The 18,804-nt window shown below is 35.0% G+C and overlaps 1 protein-coding gene across 2 annotated transcripts in view; it reads left to right on the top strand.

Moving 5' to 3' along the window:
• Positions 1–18,804, top strand: part of COG5 (component of oligomeric golgi complex 5) — a 171,842-nt gene that overhangs the window by 54,262 nt on the left and 98,776 nt on the right. For both annotated transcript variants that reach the window (XM_037511550.2, XM_037511549.2), the window contains exon 7: positions 12,166–12,296. In XM_037511550.2, coding sequence (XP_037367447.1) covers positions 12,166–12,296 — 131 coding nt within the window. The remainder of the gene's footprint in view (positions 1–12,165; positions 12,297–18,804) is intronic.

The raw sequence follows: 18,804 nt of genomic DNA, 5'->3' as shown, positions 1-18,804 counted from the left end.
TTAATTTAAATGGGAAAAAGGTATTTTTAAACTATAATAAAATATTATATAAAGTATTAGATATAAGGTATTTTTTTTAAGATTTATTTTATTTATTTATGCATTCAAGAACTGGGGTATAGGCCAGAGGTGTGTGGGGGTAGGAGGATGCACCAGAGACAGAGTGGGGAGCAGACCAGGCAGATCTGCTGAAATATACTGCTGAGCCATGTGGGTAGCTCCCTGGCCGGGATAGAACTTGTGCTGCATGGCTGCAGTAGCTTCAGTGTTGAAACTTAACCCTTTGCGCCACCAGGGAGGCCTCAGTATAAGGTATTATTAAGATAAATACTAATTCGAGTTGGGTTGGCCTTATTTTCTTCATTTCATAAATTAACAGCTTTTTTATTTCTCCCAGTGACAACATACTAATACTAATAAATTTGAACATCTCTAGCAAAAATGTTCTGGGTAGGGGAGAGTGATACAGTTCTCTAAAAGGCAAAACAGCAAGTACAAAATTTTAAAAAATTAGGAACCAGACTAGATCTAGCAGGCGCACATTGTGTTGTAGACATCACCTTACAAATCTGCCAACGCATGTCCCTTCTGAGCTTCAACACAGCTGCTGTCCCAAAGCATCTCTCTTCTCTCCTCTTCTTGATAGTGGTTTATACTGATGTTTTGGCTTATGATGGGGCAAGGAAGAAATACAAAAGAATCCCTTCCTCACTTTTCTTGCGATGTTTTGGTTTTAAAAGAAAAACCAATAATGTGAGTCAGGGACAGTCGTTTCTTTTGGCTCACTCTCATAATAAGAAACACAAAGGACATTTAGGTGTTTTAAATATAGATGAGTTTATATAGAAAAAAATTAATTCTGAAAAAATAAGACTACTTGTAAAGATTAAAAACATTTAAAAACTACATGTTCTTACAACAATTTGTTCTATTCTTTTTTTTTTTTTTCTCTAACACAGTAATTCCTCCCCCGCTCCCCACACAACAGATTTGTAATGTAATAATAGAATCATGGTGCAGCCTGCAACTCCCAGAGGTAAAACACACAGTACTAGACTTCCATCTGTGGATTTTACTTTTCAGATTTCATGTCATTTTCTCAGTTAAATTCAAATCTGAAGTGATTTTAAGCTTTCAAGGACTATATGTTATGTTGTTTTCTTAAGTGGCTTCAATCATATTACTTGTGTATACTCTGTTTACACTATCTATTTTGTGGGTGCTTTTATTCCTTGATTTTTCTTTGGTAATTGTGTATACTACAATTTGCCAATACTTTGTGTCCAGAATTTTAATTGTTAGCTTCTGTCTTATTTTTATAATGGTCTTTTACTCTTGAATTTTCCTGTCCTTCTCTCCTTTTGAGACATCACATACAAATCTGCCAATGCATATCCCTTCTGAGCTTCAACACAGCTGCTGTCCCAAAGCGTCTGTCTCTCTTCTCTACTCTTGATAGTGGTTTACACTGATGTTTTGGCTTATGATGGGCAGGGAAGAAATACAAAAGGGTCTTTTCCTCATTTTTCTTGTGATATTTTGTGTGTAAAATTGTATACATTCTTTTTAGTTTTCATAAGTATTGTTATTGATTTGTATCTTATATTGTAATGCCAGACATTTCTGTTTGCAGTAAACTAAAAAATGAACTCGAGCACTTAGTAAAGTAATGGGATAAGAGAATATGTAATTATTTGCTGGCCAATCATTTATTTATTAAGGCAGTTTTTTCACTCATCATTGAATAGCTAAGTCCAACATGGAATTAACAGTAAATCAGTTTGCAAACAGCAGTTGCTGCGTCCTGGAAAGTTGCCTTCAGTTTGTGTATGTGTAAGATCATTGTAACTATACAGACTTCAGTAAGTATTAATGAGTAGTGTGCAAAATGTATTTTGAGGAACCATGCTATTCTTCAGTTAAATTTTTGGAAATACATACAATTTTAAACACAAAATTTAACAATCATAAATCTGTGAGGTGTTTTTCTTAATCCACAATATTTTTTTTTTTATTTTTTTTTTAAAGATTTATTTATTTATTTATACAAGCACTGGGTGCAGTCAGAAGCGCGGGAGGGTGAGAGATTCCACCAGAGCCAGAGGGGAGAGCAGAGCAGGCAGAGTGACTAAATACACTGCTGAGGGGAGCAGCGGGCGGCAGGAGAGGTCCGCGTGCCATGTGGGACCCTCGCCCAGTGGCCGGGGATCAAGCTGGCACTGCAGAGGCTGTGGGCAGCTTCGCAACCAAGCGCTCAACCGCTGCACCACCAGGGAGGCCCATTAATCCACAATATTTTTTAGCTATGTTTCTACTTAGTAATATAAGACCAAAAAGAATATTTTAAAGTATGAGTGTCAAGAGTCAAAGAGAAATATTCTTTATGATTGTTGTTTTTCTAAATTGTTTCTTCAGTTGCCCAGAGAGTCATTTTGTTCAACTAATGCAATTTTGCTAAGTGTTATGTGGAAGTTCCTACTCTAGTATTACACAGGAGGTATACTCCTTGCTTTCTGACAATTTGCCACTTAATACTTGGTGTGAATGAATCTAAATATTAAATATTAACAGCAATATTAAATATTACAATAATTTTAATATGGTGAGTGCTCTAAAAGGGGTATTAATAATGTGCTATGAAGAATCTCAACACATTTCTTTGAATAGAGTGCAGACTCCTACAAACCTATAAGTCCAGCGTTCCTCCTCCCCTATTAGATGAGTTCATATTTCACAGCTATAAACAGTAAAGAGTATATATATTTTTTTAAGATTTATTTATTTGTTTATACAAGCACTGGGTACAGTCAGAAGCGCGGCAGGGTGAGAGAATTCACCAGAGCCAGAGCTGGGAGCAGAGCCGGCAGAAGGACCGAAGTACACTGCTGAGGGGAGCAGCGGGCGGCAGGAGAGGTCTGCGCGCCATGTGGGACCCTCCGGTGGCCGGGGAGCAGCTGGGAATCGAACCAGCACTGCAGAGGCTGCGGGCAGCTTCGCAACCCAGCACTCAACTGCTGCGCCACCGGGGAGGCCCCTAAAAAGTAAAGAATATATGAAATATATAATATAAAATTGGGTGTAAGAATAGGAATAATTTTGAAAAGTAGTGTCAGAGTAAGTGGAGAAAACAGTGTAGGAAAAATGCAAGTATCTAATTTACCATTTGGACTTGTTGCTTTAAAATTCTGAACTGGTTTAGTTCTTTTTCCCATTGTGGGTGAAAGGACTGAGAAACCAGCTACTAAAAAGAAGAAACCTGAAGCCAAAAAAGCTGATTCTGTTAGCAAAGTTAAGAAGGGTAACCCTTGGGCCAAAATGCCTAAAAAGAGGAAGTCTCTTTGCAGCTGAGACCCTGTTCTAGTCAGAGGAATGGGCAGATCTTCCTGATCTTTTGTGTTTTCTGGAAAGACCATGTACAACTTCAGGGTTGAAAGAAAAAAGAAGTTTCTTGCTGCCAGCACAAAACTAGTTGGTGGTGTCAAGCATGGAACCACCCAAGTAGTTAAACTTTGCAAAAAACCCTTCAGTCGGCATGTAAGAAAACTGACCTTTCATCACTCCTGGGACCCTTCTGTTCATTCTTACTGGACACCACAAAGTTGAGCAGTGGCTTGCTGCTTGTGATTGTAACTTAACTGAGTTCCTCTGCGCAGAGCACACCAGAAATTTGTCATCCCTACCTCTGCCAAAATTGATATCAATGGTGTAAAAAAATCCCAAAACATTTCACTGATGCTAACTTCAACAATAAGAAACTGTGCAAGCCTAGGCCACCAGGAAGGTGAGCTATTCAATGCAGAGGAGGAGAAATACAGTGTCCCGACCCGCGGGATTCGGAGGCACGAAAAGAAGAGAAGGGCTGAGGATTGAAATGAGGGGCTTGACAACTTGACGCTAGCGTTTGCTTCTTTATTTTTCCTTTTCCTTCTCTTTTACTTTTCCCTGTCTTTCTTACTTCCCTGGCCTTCTCTCTGCTCCTCTCGCAGCACTCTCCTCTCTCGTGGTTCTCCTCTTAAATCTCTTTTCTTCTTCTCCTCTCTCTCCCGCGTTCTCCTCTTATACCCTCGTAGCTCCTCCCCTCGTACCTCCCAGTCTCATGTGCTTTACAGGAAAAACCTGTGGTTCTCCGAAGGCGAAACAGTAAAGCGAACTCATGGCACGCATATGCAACACAGCACATACTCCGGACGGCTCCGGACAATACGGGATTACACAGCAGCACAAGGTTGATCAAAAAGCTGTGGATTGTCAAAATCTGCAGAAAAAAGTCAAAGCTGTTCTCCTCTAAAACCAATTCTTGAAAACTGACCATAGATCTTTGGCTTTCTAGGGTGTGGGGGAGGGTGAAAACAGGATGCTGGGGGGAGAACACAATGGACTTTGGTGAAGGACTACAGTTACTACTGTGGTGGGAATGCTACAGTGACTATACCATAGGGTAGAAAATCCTATTCTGTCAAAACACTAACAAGGATGTAAAGTAATGCTACTTCAATAATACAATAATTTATTAAATTTATTTATAGTAAAAAGAACTTAAAAAAAAAATCATTGCTATTCCTTAGCTCCAGGGCTAGTCTCCTCTGTGTTTGAGCTCACCAATGAATTTAACCTCACCCTTTGGTATTCTGAATTTTTTTGTGAAGAGTCTAATAAAATAACTGCAGAAAAAACCGTGAACTCTTTACATGGCTTTTTATTTTTTAAGTATTATTACTGAAAGTGGTGATAAATTGAATGTAAATAATTTAAAATTCACTCTAAGCCTGAATAATCTAAATTATATATTAAATATAAATTTTGTTAATAATTTACTGCTCCAGCATACATCACCAATTTACTAAGAATGGGAAGATTGTTGTGGCATTGGCTACACTAGAGGATTGAATAGAATTACAAAATTTACGGAACTGGATGAGAAAATAGAGATTAGTACATTTATTATCCTCATTTTGAAGACTAAAAATCAGGACCAAAGAGATAAATGAGTTGTCCATTTTTGTCCAAATATTTAGAGATGGAGTTGGCCCTCTGGAGGTCCATGTCTCTAACAGCCTTTGAGGGAGACCTCTAATTCATTTTTGTTAAGGTAACTGAATCGCAAATAATTTGTTTGGAATTGCCAACTTCTACACTTCAATTTTCTCCCTGCTTTCTTCCCCCCGTATCAGAGATCATTTTATATTTCACAGGTAGCAGACTGTAAAGAATGTATGAAATGCATCTCTTTCTGTAGCAGAGGGTGAATGGGTGGGACAGGAATATAATTATGCCAGTTGGTCTGAGATCGTAAAGACCTATAAACATGACAAGAAATTCTAAACTGAAGGGGGAAACAATGGAATCCACCACAGAATAAGGTTAAGATTTTTAACAAAATGATTATTTTTGAACCATTAGCAGAGTCGATCACATTTTTAGCTTTTTACTAGTAAGACATTTTTAGATCTCTTCTGGATGACAGCACTCATAAGAGTAGAGATTGCATTCTGGTCAGAGGTAGTATTTTTTTTTTAACACTTTTTTAAAATATATTAAACATACCATATAATTTGCCCAAAGTATATAATTCAGTGTTTTTTAGTATGTTGAGCGCGCTACATAATCACAGCTATAACCTAACTTTTGTACTTTCATTATCCCCCTCAAAGAAACTGTGCCTGTTAACAGTCACTCCCTATTGTCTCCCACCCCTCAAACCATACAGCACTAGGCAATCAGTTTTCTACTTTGTTGTCATAGATTTGCTTGCTCTGGACATTTCATATAAATGAAAAAATATAATATGTGATTCTTTGGAACTGTTTTACTTTGTGTATGTTTTCAAGGTTCATCCATGCTTTATAGCATATAGCAGCACTTCATTCTTTTTTATTAACAAATAATATTCAATATATGAATATACAAAATTTTATTAATCATCTGGTGGACATTTGAGTTATTTTATCAAATGTTTTCTTATTCTGTTGCATTTTCTGAAATATTATTATTTTTAATACAATTTGAGAAATACAGCATCCTTTTTGTATGCCTGCAGAAAAGGAAAACGTTTAATTGTGCATTTTTTAAAGATTTCATAAACTTCCTTCAAACTTGGATAGATATTAGGAGGTATCAGTTAAGGAACTGGGGACATATAATGCAAGATTGTAATATTGTTCTCCAAACTATGTTTGGATTCTGTTTTTTCTTTTTTGTGTTCATTTTTCAGCTTTTAAATCTGACTACACTTGAGTTCCTCTCTCTGACAGCATGTTAAAGTACGTCCACCATCTACTCAATAATCTGTAACTCTAAATTATCTCTTTTGGTGATAGGATAGATGCAATAGCTTTTTCTTTCCTTCTTGACTTATTTTTTAGATGAAATTGATTTAAATAGCAAGTAAGAACATGTTTGTAGAATATAACATGCAGTCTGAGGCATATGTGAAAGTAAGGAGAGAGCATTGTTGACACCTATTTGGCTAGATGTTTACCTTTAGTGCATGTATATAAGTACTGAAATTTTTTTTTTAATACTTGCATTATTCATAGTAGATTGTTATTTGGTTCTTCCATCCATTTTCTCCTTTGTCCTTTTTCAAAGGTCTAATGTAAAGTCCTTAAAATTGTGTAAGATTCATTTTCTTTATTAGATACCACATTTACTTAGTTAATGGATCATAATTTGGGTTAGAGGAAAGGGTCTTATTAAACTAACCAATAGCAATAGGCTTATTTTGAGGAGTATTTTGTATTTTAAGGTCCTCTTAATTTACTAAATAAATTCCTGATTGATAAAAGTTAAAGGGTTTTTAGTAAAATGAATAACTTTGGGTAGTGGGGGAGAAGTTTGAGCATTAGTCATTAAAATTTAGCACATATGGTCTAAGTAAATGCCAGAAGAAATAAAAGTAATAGGCTGTGAAAATTCAGAAGACAGATAATTACTTGCAGTTTGGGAAAGTAGAAAAGATGTTATGTGTAGTTACTACTAAAGATAGGATTTTATTGAGATGTTTGGAAATTTGAAAGGTTCAAACATGTTTAGGGTTAGAGTGGAATAGGTAGTATTCTAGTATGAACAAAATATAAGCTCTGGAATACTGGTTAAATATAGGGACTTGAATGCATGCCTTTATTTCTTCTTGCTCCTTATAATTGACCAAAGTGACAGTTAAGGACAAAAAAGGTATAATCCTACAAGAAGAGGTGAAGCTGATGAGAGAAATAAACAGAATTTTGAAATAATGAATACAGTTAAATGAGAGGTCATTGACATGATTTACATTTTATTAAGCAAAATATCTATGCCTGTGCTTCAAGCCCAAATAGTTTTTTGTTCCATTTTTTCTGACTCCTCTTTACAAACATCATTCATTCATTGTGAAAATAATATTTAGTAGCTCAAGAGCTCTTCAGGTAAGAGAAAAAGAGAACTTGCTTATAATGGGTCAGTGAATGTTGTGTAGAAGATTAAATGACTTGCCCTGCAGCTGCTCTGCATGTGGAGACTTCTTTTACTTCAATTCTCTGTTAACTGATTAGGCTTTCAGCTTAAACTGTGGCCTGATTGAAGATGGGAAAAACAGAAGATGTATTAGTTTCCCAGAATGACTCTAACAAATTACCTCAAACTGAGTGGTTTAGAACAATAGAAATTGATTCTCTTACAGTTCTGAAGACCAGGATTCTGAGATCAAGGTATTGTCAGGGCTATCTTCTCTCTGAAGGTTCTAGGGGAGGAATCAGCCTTTGCCTCTTTTAGCATTGATGGTTGCTGGAAATCCTTGGATTTTCTTGGTTTATAGAGGTGTCTTTTCTATCCTCCACCTCTGTCTTCATACAACCTTCTTCCCTGTGGGTCGCTGTGTCTTTACCTGGAATTCTTCTTTATGGATGTATATGTCCAAATTTCCTTCATCTTATAAGGACCCCAGTCATTGGATAGGGTTTATGCTAGTATAACCTCATCTGAACTTGATTTGTATCTGGAAAGAACCTATTTCCAAATTAGGTCACATTAATAGGTATGGGGGGGTGGTTTAAGACTTTAACATATATTTTTGGGGCACAATTCAGTTCATAACAGAAGAGTATGTTTTATTTTAAAATATATTTACTACCAAGTTCTGAATTTGTGAGTGTACTTACTGATTTTACTAAATGAATTCCATTAAGAGCAGTGTAAGAATGAAGGAATTTTTGTGGCCAGACTTGTCAGGTAGTCCCTTTACAACCTCATTGTAAACTCAAGAACTCATACAAAAAATAGTAGAGATCAATTTGTTTTCTGAGTCTTTGTCCACTGTCACATTCTGTAAGTACTTCCAACTTCCCTCAGCACTCCAGTTTCTAACTGGAGGTACCATTATATATCATTCAGAGTTCTAGTTGAGACCAACTAAATTTCCTCCAGCTAGTTTAAACAGAAAGGAATAACCAGAAGATTTTAGAGTGTGTGAGAAGAGAACAAAGCTTTGGTGTTGACTAATCAGAACACACAGACATTTGAAATAGCCACACTGTGGTACTGTTCTGTGACTACCACCATTTGTATCATTTCCCACGTCTTGCCTTTATAGCTTAATAATTGTGATCTCGGACAAGTTCAACAAGTTAACTATTCTGTGTTTCTGTTTTGTCATCTATAAAGTGGAAGAGATGGAAGTACCTAAAACGTTGTTGTATTATATGACTAATATCTTGTAACAGTGTCTTATAGTGTATTTTATAGGGCTGCTATAACACAGTATCAAAAACTGATAACAAGCAACAGAAATGTATTGTCTCACAGTTCTGGAAGTTAGAAGTCCAAAATCCAAATGTCAATAGTGTTGGTTCCTTTTGAGGGCTGTGAGAATCTTTTTTGTGCTATTCCCGTATTTTTGATGATTTGCTAACAATATTTGGAGCTCTTTGGCTTGTAGAAGCTTCGCCCGGATCTCTCCCTTCATCTTTACATGGTGTTCTCCCATGTAGATGATTGTGTGCACATTTCCCTTTTTTGTAAGGATACCAGTCATGCTGGATTAGGGACCTCATTTTAACTACATCTGAAACTACCTTATTTCCAGATAAGATCACATTTTGAAGTATATAGTTTCATCTTTTTTAAATCCAATTTTATAAACTATATTAAAATTGGAATTTTCAAACAATTTAGAATTTATTTTTGAAGTGTTTATATTTAATGCTACCATCTTGTTGTATTACCTATTTATTGCTTCCCTTTTTCTGCTTGCTTTTGGAGTATTTTTTTATGACTACATCTCAGTTGATTTTAACTGTAAACTTTATTTTTATTTGTTGCTTTAGGTTTTATAGTAAATATCTTTAAATTTTCAAAGTTTACCTTATGTTCTAAATAGAAACTCTTCTTGGTCATGATGTATTGATATTCTTTTTATAACTAGATTATATTTGCTAATATTTTTGTGAGTTTACCATTTATGTTTTAGAGGGAAGTGGTTCTATAAAATTGTTTTGTTTAATAGCTTTGCCTTGGTTTTGTATCAGGGTAATAGGACTTGATAATTTGGAAATTTTTGTGTCTAACCTCTTGGGAGATGTATTCTTTTTTTTGGTCTACTTTTGGGAATTGTTCCCTCTTTTGTGGTATAGAGTTGTATTGTCTTTTTTCTCAATGATAGTAAAACTATCTGCGCTTATAGGTTTCCTATTCAGAATGCTTTGAACTACAAATTAAGTTTTTTAAATAGTTACAAATTTATTCAGATCATCTTTTATGAGGTTTGATGGTTTCTTCTAAGTTGGAGAACTAGTCATAGTATCCTACTGTCCTTTCAATGCTGTGAGGTCATTGTATAATCTTCTTTTTCTCTCCTAATCATTTATCTTCTCTCTACCCCCCTTTTTTTAAATTGAGGTATAACATATAACATTAGTTTTAGATGTACAACATACTGATTCAATATTTGTAATGCAGAATAATCAACCACAAGAAGTCTAGTTAATACTCATATCACACATAGTTAGTTTTTTTCATGTGATGAGAATTTTTGATAATCTGCTTTCTTAGCAACTTTCAGATATGCAATATTATTAACTATAGTTGCCATGCTGTACATTTCATTCCCATGACTTAAGTATTTTATAATTAGAAGTTTGCAGTATCTTTACCCATTTCACCCTCCTACCTCTGCATCTGACAACTACCCATCTGTTCTGTTATCTATGAGCTTGTTTTTATTTGTTTGTTTGAAGATTTCACATATTAGTGAAATCATATTGTTTTTGTCTTTCTCTTATTTCACTTAGCATAAGGCACTCAGATTCTATATGTGTTGTCACAAAAATGCAAGATTTTCTTTTTATAATAGTAATATTTTATTGTATATTTTTTTCTAAAAATTGTGTTACATTTAGTATTATTAAATTCCCTCTGATGCTTCCTTTGTTAAATCCCATAGTTTCAATGTTGTATTTTCATTTTCACTCAGTTCAGTATATTTTTTTAAAAAGATTTATTTATTTATGCATACAAGAGCTGGGTTATAAACAAGAGGTGTGGGGGGTGAGAGGATTCACCAGAGACAGAGTGGGGAACAGAACAGGCAGATTGACCGAAGTACACTGCTGAGGGGAGTAACGGGCGAGTCAGGAGAGGTCTGATGAGCCATGTGGGCTGCTTCCTGGATGGCCAGAGAGTCGAACTCTTGCTGCAGAGGCTCTGATAGCTTCATAGATTGCGTCTTAACTCCTTGCTCCACCAGGGAGGCTCCTCAGTTCAATATTAAAGAAAAAATTCCTCTGAGATCATTTGTGATCCATTGACTGATTAGAAATGTCTTGTATAATTTCCAAATAGTTAAAAAATTCAGTTATTTTCTATTACTGATTTTTAGTTTGATCCTATTGTGATCATAGAACATACTTTGGGTCATTTTAGTTTTTTTTTAATTTAAAATGTTTGTTTTATGACTTGGGATATGATCTGTTTTGGTAAAGGTTCCATGTGTAGTTGAACAGAATGAATGTTCTGTTTTTGTTCAGTGGCATGCCCTGTAGATAGATGTCAGCTAGATTGCCTTGGTTTATAGTGGTGTTCAATTTTTTTTTTTTTTAATCCTGGCTGGTTTCATTTAGTGCTTTTCTCAATTATTGAGAAAAATATATTTAAGCATAGTGTCTCACTATTCTTTCAATACTATGAGACCTTTATACACATCTTGATGGATGGATACTGATTTTTCTGGTTAGATACTAATTAGAAGGTAGGCACAAAATAAAGCACCTGAAATATCTTCTGAGGACAAAAACGAAGGTTTTGTTTGAATTCATATATAGAGTATAGAGTCCTATGACTAGCACTGTAGTTAGAAAGTCTGGAAAAGAAAAACTGTGCCCAGGGGAAAGATAGAAAATATAGTCTTTCTTTTAGCTCTGGGAAATTTTTCATATTGGCTGAAACAGAGAAATTCTTAGGAAAGGAAAATAAGTCTCCTTTAATAGTAAGGTTTTCCCCTATCTTACAGTGAGAGACAGAAAAAAAGTAAGGGTTTTGGAAATACATTTCCATGAGTTTTGAAGAACAAGAAAGATCAACATGCCCCTAGAAGTGCTTTGGACTTAAAATGTTAAGATTCACCCACAGGAATTTATTACTTAAGACTGAGGCTATATTGTAAATAGTTTAAGCAGTAATGTCAACTAGGGATTGTTTAGAAAAGTACGTATTTTAACCTTATGGGTTTTTTTTTTTATATTTTGTAATACTAAATTCAGTATTCTCTGCTCTACCTCTCTGTTTTTCCTCCCCCTTCATCAAAATAACAAAATTTAGCAACTACTACATCGTTTATGAAACTAATAATTTACATGTTTGTCATGGTGGTTTACAAAACATTCCTATGTCTATTAGCTCATTTGAGCTATACACCTGTTAAAAGTCTATACAACTCTTTATTGGTGTTATGGTAAATATCAACCTGCGCAAATGTATTTACTTGTTTTTTTCTTTTTAAAGATTATTATTTTTTTCCTGAAACAGAGTAATTGATTTAGAGGCTTTGAAGGTTTCACAGTCATATTTTTTAAGATAGGGATTTTGAAAGGAAATTATGTTCAATGAAAGTCTAATATTTTGAAGATGCCTTTACATCTTGATATTTATTTGTATTAAAATATTTAAATGTGTGTGTATGTGTATTTTTTTTAATAGATTATCTGTCTCAAGGAATAGACCTTTCTGGAATAGAAGTAATAGAAAATGATCTACTTTTTATTGCAAGAGCTCGACTTGAAGTGGAAAATCAAGCTAAGCGCCTACTGGAGCAGGGTGTGGAGACTCAGGTAGTAAAAATAATGCTTCTTTTTTAGTGTGAAATTATATAATAATACATATAAGCATTTAACTTTGATCTTTTTAATTTAATTTTTAATTTAATTTTGCTAAAATAGATTTTTAGATTTCTAACATGTTTTTATATAATGTGTATATGTAGACATAGTTAATACATATTGCATATACTTACTTTATGTAAGGTATATTACTCATTTAAGCCTTTCAAAAGCTCTGTAAATTGGTATTGTTATGATTTACATTTTACAAATAGCTGAAATAATTTATTGAAGATAACAAAACTAGTGAATGGTATAGTTTGGATCCAATTTTTAATCATTCTGACCCCAGAATCTAAAGTTATCACTCTGTAAAAAAAACTTTTTGACTTGAGATTTCATTTAAGTTATCATTTTCCAAATGCTTAATTTCTGATTTAGAAGAAACATAAAATTATTGATGTAGTAGAATCAAGAAATTTGACTTAAAAATCAGTTCTTTTGCATTTTTATTATATTCAATATTATTCTCATTTGTAATGGACCAAAATAGATTTTTTAAGAATTTATTCATGTCATTTAAACCAGGAATTTCATTTTGTGCCTTTCTATTGGACAAAAATAATGTTACAAATATACAGTTATTTAAGTAGTGTCTAAATCAGAAAGTTACTTATTTGACTTCTGGTTCTTCATTGTTGTAATTTAAAAAATAGAACTGAAAGTCTGATATATCTGAAAATAAGCTTTTGATTATTATAAACATAATGAAAAATGAAAAATTCATATATGCACGCATAGAATGAACTACAACAATGTGAATACATCTGTAAAATCAAAACCCTGGTCAAGAATTAGGACATTACCATCATTTTCATTTTCCTGAAGTCTCTTCATTTTTACTTACAGTCACTGTTCTCTCTCTCTTTTCCAAAGGGAACTATTTTTCTAACTTCTAACACTGGACATTAGTTTTATTTCTGCCAATTAAATTTTAACTTGTGGTTTAACTATAAAGATAAAAACTTATGCTATTAAAAAAATAAGATACTTGTTTATATCAAATAAGGGATTATCGTATAATTGAAGTATCTAAGGATTTCCAGGTCAGCTCTAAATAAAGATGAATATTTCTATAGAAAACTGATTGGACTGGACAATTTCAGTGTAAGACGGAAGCAGTTAACATTTCTGAAAGTGTCATATCTTTTATATTTATTTAATGTCCATGTTGTCACTATAGCAAGGTTTAAAATGTTATATATATTAAAATGTGAATTTACCTATGAAATTTTTTATTAACATGTATGTATGCATAGGTATAAATATTTCCTTAATTTCTGTAATTCTTAATATTTTGTGATATATTTAGAGTCAGGGGAATGAAATCAAAATGGTAGAAAAGAAATAATACCAAAGTTTGTAAAATGAAAAACTATTTGATAAGAGGGATGGGTGATTTTAACATGTCATAAATGAATGGCTACTTCTGTAACTTTTAAATTGCATTATTTATTATTGAGCGAATGCTTGGTTTACAACACTGTGTATGATTTAGGAGTACAGGTTCACATCTCTTCAGATGTATATTACCGCACCACGCCCATCACCAAAGCACTCATAATTCTCCACTCTAGTCCACTCTTTGCTCCTCATCACCTACCCTCCCGTTCTGGTAGCCTCAATTCTGTAGTCAAATTTCAAGGGTTTGTTTTGATTTAGTTTTGCTGTCTGTTTTTTTGTTTCTTTATATTCCAGATTTGTTTCTTTATATTCCAGAAAATATCAAATTTTCCAGCATTTGATTCTGACTTACTCCTCCTGACCTATTACTGTGCGTTATCCCTCCAGTTCCATTCAGACTGTCAAAATGGCAAGATTTAATCTCCTTTGCTAGCTTAATATAGTCTGTTGTGTGTATATACATACTACATCTCTTTAATCCACTCATCTTTCCTTGGGCACTTAGGTTATTTCTATTGCTTGGCTATTACAGTGCTGCAACGAACATAGGATTGCATATATCCCTTTGAATTAAGGTTTTCATATTCTTTGTCTAGATACCAAGGAGTAGAGTTGTGGGACCAGGTGGTTGATCTGTTTTTACTATTTTGAGAAACTTCAATCCATACTCTAGGGGCTGGATATCAACAATTGTGTGAGGGTTCCTTTTCTCCATACCCCTCACCAACACTTGTTTCTGATGTTTTTTGATATGGGCCATTCTTACAGAGGGTTATCTCATTATGATTTTGATTTACATATCCCTGTTAATAAGGGATGAGGAACATTTTTTCATGTATCACTTGGCAAGTTTTATTGATTTACCAATCATTTACATAACTATATAGTTTTGTGAGCACAACTTCACACCTCCATATATGCACATATTTCACTCGCTCTCCACCAAAACTCCAGTGCCAATACCCTATTATCTTCCTTCCCTTATTTCCTTCTACCTCTCTTATTCCCTCTGGTGACCACTATATTTTTTCAGAAACAAAAATTTTTTTGTGTCTGTTTGTCACTTGTTTTCTTTGGTTATTTTAATCCACAAATGTAACTATCACTTTCTGATTTATTTCACTTAGCATAATCACCTCAAGATTCATCAATTTTGGCCCAAAAGTCACTATCATCTTTTTAAGTAACTGTGTAGCAGTCCACTGAGTATATATTACACAATTTCTTTAATCAGCCTTATTTCAGTGGACCACTAGATGTAGGTAACACATCTTGGCTATTGTGAATAATGTTGCTATAAAATAGGAATGCATAAATCTTTTCATATTAGTGTTTTCATATCCTTGGAGTAAAATATTCTTGGAGTAAAAAATACCTCTAAGCAGTATTGCTGGATTATATGGTATTTTCATTTTCAGTTTTTCGAAGAATCTCCTAACTGGTTTCCATAGAAGCTGCACCAACTTACATTATTTCTCTTCCCTTTTGAGTTGTTTCCCCAAAAATATCTCTGGTTGATGTTGAGAAAGGGATTGCCTATGCTTTCTTTTGTGTGTTTTAGATTTCACATCTTATATCTAAGTCTTTAATCCATTTTGAGTCAATTTTTGCATAGGCAGTTAAATAGTGATGTTTCCTTTTTTTTTTATTTTTCATTTGTCCAAGTTTCTCAGCACAGTTTGTTGTTGAAGTGGCTTTCCTTTCCCAATTTAAAGAAAAGCTTTTGGGGTCTTTTGTCAAAGATTAACTGTATTTGTGTGAGTTTATTTCTGGGCTTTCTATTCTGTTTGTTGGCTTGTGTTTCTGTTTTTTTCCCAGTGCCAAAATGTTTTGATTATTATTGCTTTTGTGCAGATTGTGCTGCTCTCTGATATCCAAGGGGTTAATTTTAGTCTCGGTCAGAGCCATGTGATTCTCTAGGTATATTGTCTTTCTGGTTAACTCTAACATATTCCTCTTGGGTGCAAAGAAAGGGACCTTCTTTATCATCATCTCAGTGATGTTATCCAAAAAAACTTATTTGTCACAAAGTAAGTTTTCTGACATTGCAGAAGTGACATGATTATGCCCTTGTTGGGGGGAAAATTTTTCCTTCTAGGTTCTTTGGGCTAATAATTAAATTGACATGAAATTCAATAACTTTAATCTTCTATAAATGGGGGACCCATAAACAATGTGGACTCAAAGGCAGTCAGACTGTTGAGACTTCTATATTGTCCTGAGCTAAGAACAAAGGGGTTTAGGGTCTGAGACTTCAAAGGGGAGGCTAACAATCAGGAAATCGAGAATAGCAAATGTTTGCTAAATGAATGTTTAACTTATCTGCCACACAGGTTAAGTCTGATCTGAAAAATTATCTGGTAATAGCTCTATTCCTGGTACAACCCATCTCTAAATTCTTCTGGATACTTGAGGGAAGTAATGAAGAGCTTTTTCTGTATCTTCTGAGTCTTGTCTTCAGCTCAAAGCAGTTCACTTGCCAAAGTAGCACATTTTGGGGTGTAAGGATTTCTTTGGGTAATCCTGTTCTGCTCCCCCTTGCTCTTATCAATAGTGGTGTCACTAAGATACTGTTTCTTGGGAGGCAGGGTGTCTTAGTGGAAAGAGCCTGTGTTCAGGGTCCTTCTTCCCTTTCCTCATATTAGCTATCATGGCAGAGGTGTTACCCAGTTGTACCAGCAGGCAGTATAGGTATTAGAATGAAACTAACCTTTATCAAACCTTGACGTCTCTTGGCGTCCTCTTGGCCAGGATTTGTATCATTATACATTTGTTGTCTCAATTGAAATAATAAATACACGAGGAAGATAGAATTATCCACATTGTATAGTCATAAAGACAAAGGCCTGGGAAGATCAGGAGATTAACTAAAGATTTAACAGCTAATAAGTAGTAGATTCATGGTCTAGAGTACTTGCTTTTTTTTCTTTAATAAGAATTATTAAAATAATTAGTAGCTCATTCTAATTTTGTTAATTGCATTTTAAATTATTTGACAATTTGAGAAGCAGTTTATATTGAAAAAGGAATTTTTATAGTTTAAGGATTGCTTTGGGAAATCTCGTGATTACTAATCTAAATTGGTCCCTCAATTCAACAAAATTTTTGTTTCTCTGCCTATTTTTTCCATTTTCTGCAATTAATTTTAGACTCCCTCTGCTTTTCATTAACCCTTCCCTCTCAACCCACCCCCCCCTTAATACTTTGAGCAGATGCCTTTAATTTTTGCTTGACACCTCTGTTCTGAATATTTAATTTTCTTAGGAGCATTGTTGATATTTCCATCTCTCATGTATACTTGATTTTTTAATCAGCTTCTGACATTAATTTGGTTTTTCAAAAATGTTAGTGATCTTTTATTTAGTATATAGTTGGTGGCCATCATCTTCAACATCAGTTCATCATAAAACTAAAATTAGCACTAGAATCACTAATCTTTAGTGCTATCTTTATGACTTGTGAAATCATTTGTAGTTAACAACACCAGTAATTCTCCATCTTCATTGTTTTCATTTCTAGATGATTATTGACTAAGTCAGTGAGTTTTTTTAATTGTCATATAATTGTGTAAGGACAGGAAGGCATGGAGCAGGATCTCTATGATCCGAGCAGACGGGGTAAAGGAGGAAGAGAGTCCTGGAGTCCTCGGTGGCTTTTCAGGCTTTTACTGGGATTTACCAGGTACACAGCAGGCGAGGGTGCTGGGAGGCCAGGAGGCTGGTAGGCCTCCCAGGCCCCCAGCAAGCCTTCACTCTGCCTGGGCTCTCCGGCGTTCTCTGGTAATCTCTGCTTCTCTTTCATTCTCATTCTCTCTGCTCTGCTTCTCTTGGCGTCCCTGTAACGCTGGCCTTAAAAGCCCAGTCTTTTAGCCCAGGTGTACCTACTTACGCATGCCCACACCCTACTCCAGGTGTCCGCCATCAGGCATGCATTCAGGACCTCAGGGATCCATCATCAGTCTTGAATGTGGGAGGGCAGAAAAGCCTGATACTTTTTACCTTACCCTACAATTGAATCACTTAATAAAGAAGACATGGAAGTGTTTCCACTACTTCGTTTTATTCTGGCCTTTCTAAAATAAGAGGAGTAGTAGTGATTATAATTGATGATAATGACAACAATGACGACGTAGAAGGTTAGTGAAATTTCTATCTTTAACAACCTGTTTTCAAACCAATTTTTTAGTAAATGCAAATAACTTCTCTTTTCAGTCATTACTGTGCTCCATCCCCAATTGCTTAACTGTTTGTTTATTTGTAAGTTTTTTTAAATTTCAGTTAAATTTTATTTACTTATTTATTTTTCTTTTATATATTTTTTACATCATTTTTCATTTTTGCACAATGTATGCATTTTCATCTTGGTTATAGTCCCCATACAATTCTCACCCCCCTTATTTTGACCCTAATCCCTCTCTCCCCAACCTCCCTACGTAGTGTGTCTCTGGGAATCAGGGAAAAGACTAATTTTTTGTAGGGTTTTTTAAAATTATATTTTTTAAAGATTTATTTATTTTAAAGATTTTTATTTATTTATTTATACAAGCATTGGATACAGTCAGAAGCGCAGGAGGGTGAGAGAATTCACCAGAGCCGGGAAAAGAACAGGCAGACTGATGAAGAAGTACACTGCTGAGGGGAGCAGCGGGTGCGGCAGGATAGGTCTGTTGTGCCATGTGGGACCCTCGCCGGTGGCCGGGGATCAAACCTGTGCTGCAGAGGCTGCGGGCAGCTTCGCAGCCCAGCGTTCAACTGCTGCGCCACCATTATTTATGCATACAAGAGCTGGGGCACAGGCCAGAGATGCGGGGGGTTAGAGGATCTACTGGAGACAAGTAGGGAACAGAACAGGCAGATGACTGAAATTACTGCTGAGGGAGCAGCGGGCGAGTCAGGAGAGGTCTGCTGCGCCATGTGGGTTTCTCCCTGGCCAGTCGAGGATCAAACTTGTGCTGCAGAGGCTGCGGATTGCTTCATAGTGTTGTGCTTAACCCCTTGCGCCACCAGGGAGGCCCTATTTGTAGGTCTTAAATAGCTTTGTAGTCTCTACTGTGGTA

The sequence above is a fragment of the Talpa occidentalis genome, unplaced genomic scaffold, assembly GCF_014898055.3.
Source record: "Talpa occidentalis isolate TD23 unplaced genomic scaffold, MPIMG_talOcc4v2.1, whole genome shotgun sequence".
NCBI classification, from domain to species: Eukaryota; Metazoa; Chordata; class Mammalia; order Eulipotyphla; family Talpidae; genus Talpa; species Talpa occidentalis.
The sequence above is the reverse complement of the archived record's forward strand: the minus strand, read 5'-3'. Positions and strand labels throughout refer to the sequence as shown.